A 13,339-nucleotide genomic window follows, 5' to 3' on the forward strand; every position below is an offset into this window, starting at 1 on the left:
GAATAAACTGAGGATTGACATCCCTAAATAATATACATTTGAGTTTCAGACTTCAAATCCTTCAAAAAATGCATATTAACACAAACCCTGTTATTCCAGCAAATTTCTAAGTTTATAAGAGCAATATTTAGAATCTGTCTCTATTTTTGGCCCTCTATCCCCTCATTTTGTCAGGCTTTGTCCAGATTTCTAGCACCAAGAAGTTGAGAGGCATGTAAGTGAGAAGTTGGCAATTTTGATAAGGGACTGGCTAGGGGAGACAATAGACAATGAGGCAATATAGTGCAGCAGAAAGGCTGATATCAAGAAGGAGTTCAAGCTTCAATTCAAGTTCAGTTTTATTTAGGTGTGGTTATATAAAACATGTATAACAAAAAAAATACAAGTAACATATACTGATTACAGGTTTACAGGTTTACAGATAAGTACTAAGCTAACTGCCCTTGCGAGCCATTTTAAGCCTAGCCAATTATCCTTTGTGAGACACAAACCCTGAACCTTATGCTTGCAAGGCAAACACCTTAACCATTAGGCCACCCTCCCAACCCTGATACGCAACATAAGAAATAACTATTACTATTTATACCATATTGCTGAAAGCAATATCAAAAAACATAATGACTAACTGCCCATTTGAAGCTGGGCAATGACTGGCACTCCCACAGCTACCATGGTAGCAGGTTCTACAGGTGAGGGGTTTGTCTGAAGAAAGTGCATGATACCTAGAAATCTGTAGACAGACTTGTGGAATTGCTGGCATCCCCTCAGAAGCAGACCACAAAACCCATACAGGGCAGCAAGGTTCAACAAGTTTTTTTCAGATAAGAAATCCAGGTTGTGAGTTGACAAGTAAACTGACACTTGGATCTTACAGATGATCCTGTAATCAATAGGAAACAAATGAAGGCTGCACAAAATGGGGCTAAGGTGCTTCTAATGAGATACAGTATGCTAACTGCAATGTTGTATGCCATCTGCTCAATGTAGAAAATACAAGGAATGAACAACCACTAAGAGATCAGCTTGAGATATCAAGTACTTTATCCTGGATATGTTTTGCAAATGGAAACAGGAAGACTTTACAACCAACACTGGGTCCCAAAGTATTATCCACAAGTCTAGAATGACACCAAGGTTATGCACTTTATTAACAAATTCATGCTTGTTACCACAAAACATACTATAATTAGGCAGAAGTAGAGCAGACAAATTTCTTAAGGTTTCATATACTGCTGAGGTTTCTGCCTTAGTGGTGTTCAGTTTTAAACAATTAGTGGATAGCTATGTTGGCCTTTCTCTGTCTCGAAAGACAATAGAGTCGCATCACAAAATCTGCCAATGGTTAAAAACGAGTGCCTGCTGTGACTATAAAGTTCAAATTTTGACGAGCAGACTCTATTACAGTTTGTGCAGATGTAATTGATGCCTGGCTGTGTAGATACCACAGCTGTTCTCTGCTGTCTGCACTCTCACTTCTCCTACCACAATTCCTCTCTCTTCTTCTTGCTCGTCTGGCTACCTGGCTTGACTGCCAGTCTCCAAGTAGTAAAGTCAACTGAATACATTTCTGCAAATAACACTGCTCTTACTCGGACAGGTTCAGGTTTCCTGAATCGCAAATCTACCTCATTTGCATGGCTTTCACCTGCAATTGAGGTGATTTGCATGTCTCAGCCCTGTCCATGTAAGAGCCGTTTTAGGAGCTCTCTTACACACCCCTACAGGCTGTTCCTGGATCGCTTGTCGGACATGATGGCTGCATGGAGTTTTACTCTACTCTTAGACTCCGTGCAAGCCATCGTGAATCCGGCCCTGTGTGTGTGTGTAGCTTCTCTTTCTTTCTCTCTCTCTATATATATATGTGTGTATATATATATATATATATATATATATATATATATATATATGTATATATAAAATATATAATAATATATATATATATATATATATATATATATATATATATATATATAATCCCCTGGAATTACCTGCTGAAGTGTTTCTATGTACTTGGGCATCTAAATGTGTGTTTCTCTGTGTGTTTGTTTGTAGGAGGATGCCTTTGCTAACAGTATACATGGGACTGATGTTGCGTGTCTTCATCTCACACTTGCAGACATATTTGAAGTGCAGAACGGGCTTTCCTATTGGTCTAGAGGTGATGGTAAGCTTGCCATACAGAAGGTCTTTGGGAATCTGACCATCCTGCATACGTCTGACATGACTAAGCTAGCACAAGCGTCTTTGGGAAAGCAGGGAAAACATACTTAATATCCCTGCCTAATCGAGGATGTTCTTGTTTGGAATGTGGTCCTGCCAAGTGATGCCCAGGATCCTTCTGAGGCAGTGTAGATAAAACATGTTGAGCCTGCAATCTTCGCAGGAGTACAGGGGCCATATTTCACTACCATAGAGCAGCATCCTAAGCACACATGCTTGCTACACCTTTATCTTGGTACTGATTGTCAATTTGGAGTTGGATCAGTCCCTCACTGTTAGAAGTGTCATTGCTGTTACTGCCTTACCAATCCAGGTATTCAGCTCAGTGTCCAGGGAGAGGTTACTGGCAATGGTGGAGCCCAGGTACTTTACTACCTTGAGAGTGTGATCACCGATGAAGTTGCGGGTGGTACTGCTGATATCCTGCCCCATGATATTGGTCTTCTTGAGACTGATTGTGAGGCCGAACTCTTTGCAAGCACCAGCAAAGGAGGTTATGTGTGAGCAGTCAGGGCTACATCATCTGCAAACAACAACTCTCTGATCAGTAGTGTCCTCACCTTGGTCTTTGCTCAAAGGCCATACAGTAATCCCACAGTGATCAATACACCTAGAAAGGAGAGGCTATGGAAGACACTTTCCTTTCCTTTAACAAGCAGAATTTCCAGCTGGGAGGTTTGAGATCTGACCTGGATGTCCTGCTTATTAAAGGAAAGTGAAGCTTCTTCCATAGCCTCTCCTTTACAGGTGTAGTGATTGCTGTGAGACTACTGTCGAGTTTGCCAGACAGGAGGTCCCTGCATATGGCCTTTCCCACACTACTGTGCCCAAAGCAGCACCTAAGTTTGGGGCCCCATGTTTTTTACAGAGCCTGCTGTGTGGTGCAACTGAGTGCCTGGCTGTATAACTGGGTGGGCAGGCTGTGCTCATTAGCCTTGGTTGGCAGCCAGCCTAGGAGAAGGAAAACTCTGATTTCAAACCCATGCAGATGGAGCTCATTAGCCTTGTCAGGCAGTTCATCTAAGAGAAGGTAACTCTGACTTCAAATCTGTAATATGGCCTTAGGGTGATGGCTCCACTGCCTTGTGGATATCTTTATAAGAAGAAAAGGCTATTGGAGTAAACCCACACAGAAAATACAGAGTGAAGCCTAAGGCAGTTTGTTGTCAACACTGACATCCTTCCAGCAGCTTCTGCAACCAAGCTGAGTGGACTACTATCAGTATATGGTTTCTAGATAATCAGCCAGGGAAGAAATGCTCATATCATATTGAGCTAAGGAGAAACAGATCAAGTGCTGTCAGCATAGCTATGGTATGTTAAGCCCCTTTTCCTTAAAATGGCTCCTAACTGAAGCGCACGCACCATGACTAATAAAGGATCTAAAAGGCCTAAAGTAGAACCCTGGAGTACTCACAGTCAAGATGGTGCAAAGCAGAATGAAGTCCTGAGCTGATATTGTGAGTATGACCAGACAGGTATGAAGTAAACCAATCTAGAACCACAATGGAAATACCACAGTAAATATTCAAGCATGTGATCAAAATGCTGTGGTCCATGGTGTCAAATGCTCAGAGAGATCCAGAAGGACCAACACAGTATAGTGCTGCTGCTGGTCTCTAGTAGCAATGACATCATTAACCACTCTTATGAGCATGATCTCAGTACTGCAATGAGTACAAAAGCTTGACTGACATAAAGATACGTCTCTGGTTAAAGGCAATCTTCATGATAATATTTCCCAAAAAAAGGGAAGTTAGAGACTGAGCAAATGTTGTCCGAGTTATTTGGGTTCAGAGATTATTTTTAATGGCTGGGATAACAATAGCCTCTTTCAAGGCCAGTGGAAATATCCCATCCCTAAATATTTACTGGACTACGCATATCAAGACTAGGCAGGGCAAAAAAAAATCAATGGTAAGCTTTGTAGCAGTAACCCTGTTTAGACCTAGAAAAAAGGTTAGCACGCGGACAGCTTTTATGGGCCACCTAATGCAAGCCTAAGGGGAAAGATGATGTAGTCAAGGACAAAAAGTGATGGACAGGGAGGAAGTGGTTACGTAGGATGGGAGCCTGCAATCTGCAAGAAGCAGACTGGATTATCCCATCACTCAAAAAGTGAACACAAAACAGATTGAACAAAACAGCATTTCACAAAGAATAATGCGATTAGAAGTACCGCATGAAACCAGGAAATGAGGAATCCTCGATCTTGTGCTGTGAGTGGGAGTTGATGTGACAGCTGCTCAAATATCAGCTGTCCAATAGCTGGTAGTGGCCACATAGTTGAGATCAGCAAAACAGATGAGTGAGGAGGGGTGAGGACCCCCTGGGTCTAAGATTATTCAAGGGAAGATCATGCCAGAATAGGAATCTCCATAAACAAAAAATTGGGACGGCAGCATAGGCGCAAAGGAATGGAGAAGGTCCAAAAAATAAAGAGCAATTCGCAGAGCTGTTGTAAAAGTATTAAAAGGGTAATTGATACAAGGAAAGAAAAAAAGGAAAATTGGTTTAGTTTATTGGAAAGTAAAGGAAATACAGTCACTGGAAAGAAGTGGAAGGGATACATGGAGAAAAATGAAATGCAACAAGAAGGCAAAATGAACATGGCACAGAAAGAAAAGAAATACTGCCATATTTAGGTGATATTATGAACATAATACATAAAATATTAGGTTATTAATGAGATGTAGGAAACAGTGAACCACAGGAAGTGCAAAGACCTGAGGATAACAAGAAGAATGCGAAAAATTTTAAACACATTTCTTCAGTGTTCATTAAAACAAACAAAAGAGATGACACTGAGCTGAGAAGGCAGGATATGACCACGCCTGACCAGCCTGGTAAGGAAAGTAAGATTAGGAGAGGGTAAGGGGGTACAGATCATGAAGACTGGGCTACTGCAAGGAATGAAAGATATGGCATATGGGGGTCTACTGAAAGAACATAAGGGCCATAAGTCTGACCCCTGGAAAAGTGAGACTAAATATGATCAGGGTGAACATATACTAATTCTGGCACTGGGGCAAGGTGAAGAGGGAAATCCTTTAAAGGTATAATAGTGAATTTCAGAATTCACCTTCAAAGTGATGGGACTTGTACTGTTAGGTCTGATCCTATGCTAGAGGTTTGTTTCTTTCTTTATTACCTGTTCACTTGGTCTTGAGGTTTGGGACTGAGTTTTTAGGTTGATTTTTATTTTTCATTTTCAGTTTTATTTTTGTGGATTGATATGGCTGGTATTCCTAATGTTGGGGGGTATTCACGTGGATGTGTTATTTTATTGGTCTATCATTTGGATCCTGGGTATATATTCCTGTTTTAAGTAATTTCTTGTCTTGTAGACTTGGGGGTTGTTGATACTATATTTTGAACACAAGATGTATTATAATATTTTGCTTTAGGATTCAAATGCATACTCTGGCTCTGGTTTTCATAAGGGTCTGACCTACAACATCGATCTTGCTAATTGAAGATACTTTTTCACTACCAGTGTTTTCAGTTGGAAAGCACTATGTGAGCTAGTAGTACTGCAGAGAAACAGACTGACTTGCTTTTTGAATCCGTTGGTAATTTGACTGCTTTGGTGGAAAGACTTTCACAACAGATGACTTCTGTTCTGAGTGCCAGCACAAATCAAGCTAACCCGAGTGCCAGTCCTGCAAACAGTCAGCTTGATTTATTTTCTTTGGATAGAGACAGTACAATATCCAACGAAATAACTCCTGGGCAGAGAACTGGTAATCTGCCCAGAAACAGTGATGTTATCAATGGGCGTGGGTCGGCTGCAACTGCACATTCTGGTGTAAGATGTGAACTTTCAAGTAGCTTCAACATTGATGAATGGCTTAAATAAGGAGTGGAATTTCCACTCAACAAAGAGGCAAGAACAACGGACTTTGGGACTGTCGATAAGAAACTAAAAACACTAAAAGATCAAGTGACAAAATTTCAAAAGTTGCTACTCGAAAACCAGTACCTAAGGAGTGTTTAATGGCAGAAAGAATTCCAAAAGGACTCCGTACATGGAAATATCCCTCAGGCCTTGTCCGGGACTCAGATTTACATCATGAGTTTATTTTTTTATTTAACAAACATGGATGTGAGCTACTTGAGGTACTTATATGAGAAAATGATAGGAAGATAGTTTGTCTTAATACTGCTATAGATGCAATTAACCAGTCATTAAAGTCAGATTTATTGTTCGAGTCCAGAGCAGATGAATACAAAGCTTTGTTTTGTAAGGTTGATCAATTGATATGTGATTTGAGAGCCAAAAAGGCTAAAAAAATTTTAAGGGACAGACAAGAATATGAAATGTGAATGCATATCCAAACTCCCCCAGTTTTTACATAGGTAACAACTGGCAAAGCAACTTTGATGGTAATGGAGCTATGGTTAACAATGGGGGGGGACAGACCCAGTTTGAAGAGGCCCCTTTAGAACAACTCCCCCTGAGGAGATCAGAGAGATTGGTGAACCAGAAGGGGGTGAATTACATGAACTCGAGAGCGAACCCCAAGCCCAGTTATGCCTCTATCACCTATGCCCACAGGGGGAGGGAGAGAGGCTCAAGGAGAGGAAGGAACTGGTAGAGTCCACAGTATCAGTGTGCAACATTGTAAGTAACTCTATGACAAACTTCAAAATGTACAAGTCACTGAAGAATGAGGTAATTTGTTTCAAAAGGGACTTAACTTTGTCCCTATGCAAAGGGCCAAAATTGATAATGTATTGATTCAGCTTAAATCTTACACAAGGAAACTCAGTTTAAATTTTTTTTATTTGATGACAACAATGGGCTTTTGGAAGGAAATAGTGCTAAAAGACCAAGTACTTATAACCCCCCACCCCGAATCCTAACATATTTGAGAGACTTTGTGAAGTGGAAATTAAAAATGTAATATCTAGTCCACATTCTCATTCTATCAATTTGAATAGGGATGAATGGAAGCTACTGACTGAAATTTCTAGTAATCAAATTATCCGGGTCATGAAGCCGGATAAGGGAGAAGGGTTTGTTGTCATGGGCACAAATTATTACATTAGTAGAATGATTTCAGTACTTTATATGGAAGCATATGAGGAGGTGTCAAGAAACAAGATGAATGTTGCACTATGCAAAATAGATCTAGCCTTACCATATTGGTAAAACTGTCAGGTATCTGAAAAACAGAATTTACCAACACTGGTATGATATTTCCAAAAAGGACTACCATAATGCTTTGTATAGGCACGTCGAAGATTTTCCAGCTCATACCTTTATGTTCATACCTATTGACAGTGTATTTAGAGTACCAGGAATTAAAATGGCAGCTAAGATATAATGCTGAAAATAAACCTGGACTCAATGAGACTGTACCTTTAACCAAAAAATAACAACAAATACTACATTAACATGGCTGAGTACAGAAAAATGTTTATTCAAAATAAAATAAAATGTTAAAAGTAAGCGCTTTCTGAATGAACTTGTGTGCAGTTTTTTCCTGTGACTATACCTTTTATTCTAAAAGGCTTAATTGATTTTAGAAATTCATTGGTTAGTCTCATTTTAAATTGAGTGCTGTTTCATTCAGTTTTCAGTCTGATGAAGCGATGTAATCGCAAAAGCACTTACTTTTAACTTTTTATTTTATTTTGAATAAACATTTTTCAGTACTCAGCCGTGTATTTATTGCTATTTTTTGGTTTACATATCTTCTTTTACCACACCTCATCCTGTTCCTGTGTTCTTATCCAATATTTGAGACTGTATCTTTGTCTAATTTTCTAAAATAAAATCTATGTTTGCTATATAATGTTTTTTATGTCATATTACTGTTTAGAATAATTGTTTTTATTCAACCCAGTGTCAGGGTCAACATTTTGTATTGATGTGTAAAAAAAAACTTTATGGATTTTAAAAGTTGGGGTCTTTTAAATGTGTAATTGGACTTAAAGTGATTAAGTCGTGTGATTTTTAATTTCATTTAAGCTGACTTTGTCTGTTTTGATGTTATTCTGATGAAATCTAAACACTTGGTGGATGAAAGCCCTTAATGTGATTAAACAGTGTGCAGTACAAACTGCTTCAAGTGCCTTCCTGGTATTACTTGGTTGGATTTATATTTTGTCGTGTCCTCAGTATTTTCAGTTAACTTGTTTTACATGGTGGAAACAGAGGTCCATTTTATTGTTTTAGTTTAATTAGTTGTTGAATATTCCTAGTGGCTAGCCTATCATAGCTCACCCTATCGTCTTATCTCAATATTCTGAATTTTTATCTTGATTTATGACCTGTTGTTTTTCATAGGTATTTATTTTTCTCAAATAAAGTGCTTTCAAAAGAACACATATCCATCATCATCATCACCATCTGAATAAAACTGAATATTTTCAATGACAAAATCTACTTGATTTTTATTTTTATGTTTTAAAACTAAGTATTTACTTTTTTTTAGTTTTAGGTGACTGTTAACTCTTAGTGAATGGTGAAAGTTTAAGTGATTGCAGCAATTCTGGAACAAACAAAAAACTCCACACTGATGATTACTCTCACACTGAGGTCAGCTACTCAACTTGCAGCTTTGATTTTGTCTTTTTAAAGGGTTGGAATCTTCTTGAAGAAAGGCAGGTTTTTATTTATTTTAAGTTTTAATTTCAGGCTTATTTTTAAGGTTTTAATTGAAGGCTAGAGTTTTAAGTTTATTTATTAACTGGAGTTTACTTTCCTTTTTTTCAGGACTTGCACAAAATCCCAAAAGAATGCAAAAAAAAAAAAAAAAATTATAATTATTTCGGTGCAGTAAATAAATAAGTAAATAACTTTTTTCAGGACTTGCACAAAATCCCAAAAGAATGCAAAAAAATAAAAGAAATTTCTAATTATTTCAGTGCAATAAATACATAAAAAGAAAAGATCAAAATAAAACAAAACAACAAAAATAGAATAACATGTTGGCCACAAGTAGAAAATAGAATTATCAGCAAGATGGACTTTATTCAATTAGCAGCTTAAACTAAGATTAAACTAAAATAAAACTATAAAACAGTTGAGCTATCTACATTAAGATTAAACTAAGAACAAATTATAAAGTACCCACATCTTAATATTGCCCTCATAAAAATCACTAAAATATATCAAAAACAGAATTGACACTACTGTAAAAAATGATTAAACAGTGCTTCAGAACTAGAGCTGAAAGCTACCTACTACATACTGCTGTCAAAAATCCGTGGCAACTAGCAGAAGCTCTGTTCTTAAACAACTTGCATAATTAACACAGTGCAGTGAAATGAAAATGAAATAGTAATGCAGTTTTAAACAATTGCAGAAAAAAGATACACGGAATACATGGTGGTCTGGTTTGTGTAATAAACTGAATTCCTTGTATTATAGCAATCAGGAACTCTTGTTCAGAGTTTTTAGCTTCATCATAGTTCATAAGTAGTTCATAGGTTAGCAGTCACCCTAAAACTTGTTTGCTAAACCTACAATACAAAATATTTCATTTATTACACAGTAAACCACATATTCAGTTTACACACACATGTACGCATACAGAAATGTGAAACCCAATACTGTGTCCCCCTAAGGTGTGAAAAATAAAGTACAATTCCAGTTCCAATAAATAGAATTCTGAAATGTGTTGTGAAATAAATTGTTTTTTGCCTCCTGAAGTCGGGGTGCCATGTCCCCTACACTTCTGCTTCCTATGTAAACTAACTCAGAGTGGCATACCTCAGAGTATGAAGCACATTCAAAAATACTGCAATTTTAGTCTTAAGATATGTTCCCTACATTTGCTATTACACTCTCATAATTGTGAGATCAATTACAGCAGGTATTCAGCATATTTATGAAACTCTGGTGCTGCATTATTCTGTCTCTAGCACTCTATCCTGAGTGACCTAGTAAACCGACTTCCCACTTATCCCAATTAAAACCACTGCATTGCTATATCCAGTATGGAAAACCTCCGATGTGCAAAATGTCAGTGCAGGTGTGTATGTCCACTGCTGATTCCCCCATGTTGGTATGAATGTATAACTCCCATATGATGTCAGTACAGGGCTATAGCCATTCTGATGAAGTGATTTTAGTAAAAACATTTGTGCGGCATCACTTGCTGCTATTAAATAAATTAGCTGTCATGAACAGAGAGCTCTTGATGGTTTTCTACATTCCTGATGTACCCTACTGGTTGAATGTCACTGTAAGGCTCTCTCTGCAATTTGTATACCTCCTACCTCTAACATGTCAGTGCAGGGTTATGCCCATTGAAGTTACCCCCCCCTAAATTATTCGTACCAACATATGGCTATGTCCAGAGCTCCCTGGCAACTATGATCCTCTTATTTAGTGAGTAAGCAATGAAGGTCAAGTCAAAGTACCTCCATATTCTTAGAAAACCTGCTAGGAAGATGCTATCAAGCTATGCTCACTGATACGAGTTCTCTGTCTAAACAGTGTTGGACGCAGACTTGTCGGTAAACTCCATACTACAGACAACTTAGCAACTGTTCTAAACAGATATGTTCCTCTAAAGATATCCAACAACTGAGTTCACTAGGACCCTGACAAGCTACAGTGAAATGGGTGTATATTATGTTATCAAACTTTTAAAAGTTCGAACGTCATATTGTTGAAGCCATATGATCAAACTTTTAAAAGTTCAAAAAGCTTAAAAAAAATAAACAACAGAAAAAACCTACCTGACCATGTTAAACAGGTGGGCAAGCCTCCGTGCACCCCCAAAACTCCATGCTCTTTAAATATACCAACTCCGAGATCGCACTACAGTGCAAGAAAGGGAAATCTTCCCATTCCGCACTGTACAGAGATCTCCATTGAAACATTCAAACTTTTAAAAGTTCGATCATATGGTGTCGACCATATGACATTCGAACTTAAAGTTCGATAACGTAATATACACCCCAGTGAAATAGGAGTCCATCCAAATGATAGAGAATAATAACAGTTGCTCACCTTTATATTATAAACTGAATCATGGCTTAATTTGGGACAGGTTAGTAGAGCTAGACGTGATACACATTCCACAACTCACTTACCATTTAGGTTTCTTTTAGTATTGGGTACAGGTGAAGTATGTAATGTGACTAAGTGTTGCTAGTATCAGAAAACTGGCAATATTCTTCCAGTAGAAGCTGTAGTTTGAAATAAATAACTGATTTCAGAATGCGTGAAGCAGGCATAACATATATCTTATGAAGGAGGGTAAAATAAGCTGCAGGAATGGTAAGATCTGCAATTTATTAATACATAGAAAGGTGGATGAGGAATGGAATTAATCTACCATTAAAATCTGTCATCCTACCTAATGTGCTTGCTTCATTTTTCCTCTTTCTTTGTTTCTGAGGAGTTCTGTTGTATTTTTTTAGAAATCACAAAAAAAGAACAGACAACTGTCTCAGTTTATAACCAACACTCTGACTACTGGACTGCTGGCATTGTGATTCAACAAGCATTTTCACCATTTTCCATTTCATAGCATAAAATACAGCAATGGGTGTTGTAGGATGCTTTATTGCCTCACCAACTACCTTTACTGCATTTTATTAACTCCTAGTCGGACACCCACTGAAGCAGGTGCAAATCATCAGATGTATGTGCTGAGTTTCACTTTCTACAATTTCACTTTCATTTGTGCACTGATGCTGAACTCATTTTCTGCAAATCTTCGATTGTAATTCAAATGAGTACAACTTTTTTTCTTTTCTCCATGCTTTGAGAGTCTTCCCTAGTTTCAATTCACAAAAAAATCATCTACCAAATAAAACGAAGACAAAACATCTTAAGAGATATCAGTTTTTTTTACCCTTTTCACATTTAGACATGTAGATAAACAAATATGTTTTTTGCACAGCAGAAAAACAGAATAGGAACATTGCATAGGCTTACCCACTGAATTTCGTCTCGACAGGGGAATCCATTATAATCACACAAAGCAGCATATGTTTCTGAAAATCCACCTGTGTGCAGAAATACAAACTACAAGATCAAAATGATTCCTTGTGCAATCAAAGGGTATATATCAAGCACTGTGAACTATAAAAGAACGTAACATTTTGAATGTTTCATAGACTGAAGCAATTTGTTTGGTTGTTGATCCCTTTTTATAGGGGAACTACAGGTGAGCTATCATTAGGTTGAGATAAAGATAATGAACTGGATTAGATCAAAGTGCACCATGGTTTCGTCTAAAGCAGACCCCCTACAGAGCACTCCATCTCATGTAACTGTAAACAAAGAGGGTACTTAAACAGAAATGAAAAATTAGGCCAGGCTATCTTCTGTTACACAGCTGTCTAGCAGGAAGCAACATCATTTAACTGTCCCTAACTGTCTTTGTTGACCAGAATACCAGCCATTTTATATACACACTGATCTTGTATATTTTGGTTAATGAAAAAATGCAGAATACCACTTCGTACAGTTCAAATATTGAAAGTTCATTGAGGTTACTGGAGCTAACCTTCACAAATATGAGTGCTTGCATGAGCGCGCACACACACACACACACACACACACACACACACACACACACACACACACACACACACCAATAAATATGTTCATGCTGTTGCATACAAACAGACATTCCATCAATGGAGCTTCATAAAAACAAGCAAAAGTTATTCTGAGCCAATACGTACAAAATGGCATTAGAGCTAAACCTATCCTTATGATCACCAACAGATTTTTGAGAGAAAGAACACTGACCCTCCAATCCATAATACTGTCACTACTACACTACAGTGCAAAGACAAGTTTATAGATCACTTCAGACATGTTTACAGACAACGTCAGTGATTTCCACAGTGTCTCTTTCCTCCCAATTTTTTTTTTATAAAATCTTGAAATGGTTTCTTTTCTTACAGATTACCCAGGTATGTTGATGACTTCTGTCCATTAAGTGATACGTAACATGTTTTTTGTAAAAAAACATGGTGCTCTGTTTGTTCTTATTAATCGTAGAAACTAAGATGAATAATACTTATGCACGTCATATTACTGGTGCCTACTTTCTGAACTTTTCAAAGGTTTTATTCTCAACCACAATCAGATATTGTCTAAACTTTGTGCTCATGGCTTTTTTCTCTATCATTGCAATGC

At 37.7% G+C, this 13,339-nt stretch overlaps 1 protein-coding gene across 3 annotated transcripts in view; it reads right to left on the reverse strand.

The window, feature by feature from the left end:
• LOC122809736 (capping protein, Arp2/3 and myosin-I linker protein 2-like) overlaps window positions 1-13,339 on the reverse strand; it is a 1,549,910-nt gene that overhangs the window by 1,021,021 nt on the left and 515,550 nt on the right. For all 3 annotated transcript variants that reach the window (XM_044081444.1, XM_044081445.1, XM_044081446.1), the window contains exon 4: window positions 12,125-12,195. In XM_044081444.1, the coding sequence (XP_043937379.1) occupies window positions 12,125-12,195 (71 nt within the window). The remainder of the gene's footprint in view (window positions 1-12,124; window positions 12,196-13,339) is intronic.

The sequence above is a fragment of the Protopterus annectens genome, chromosome 8.part0 (assembly GCF_019279795.1).
Source record: "Protopterus annectens isolate FY-2018-M chromosome 8.part0, PAN1.0, whole genome shotgun sequence".
NCBI lineage: Eukaryota > Metazoa > Chordata > Ceratodontiformes > Protopteridae > Protopterus > Protopterus annectens.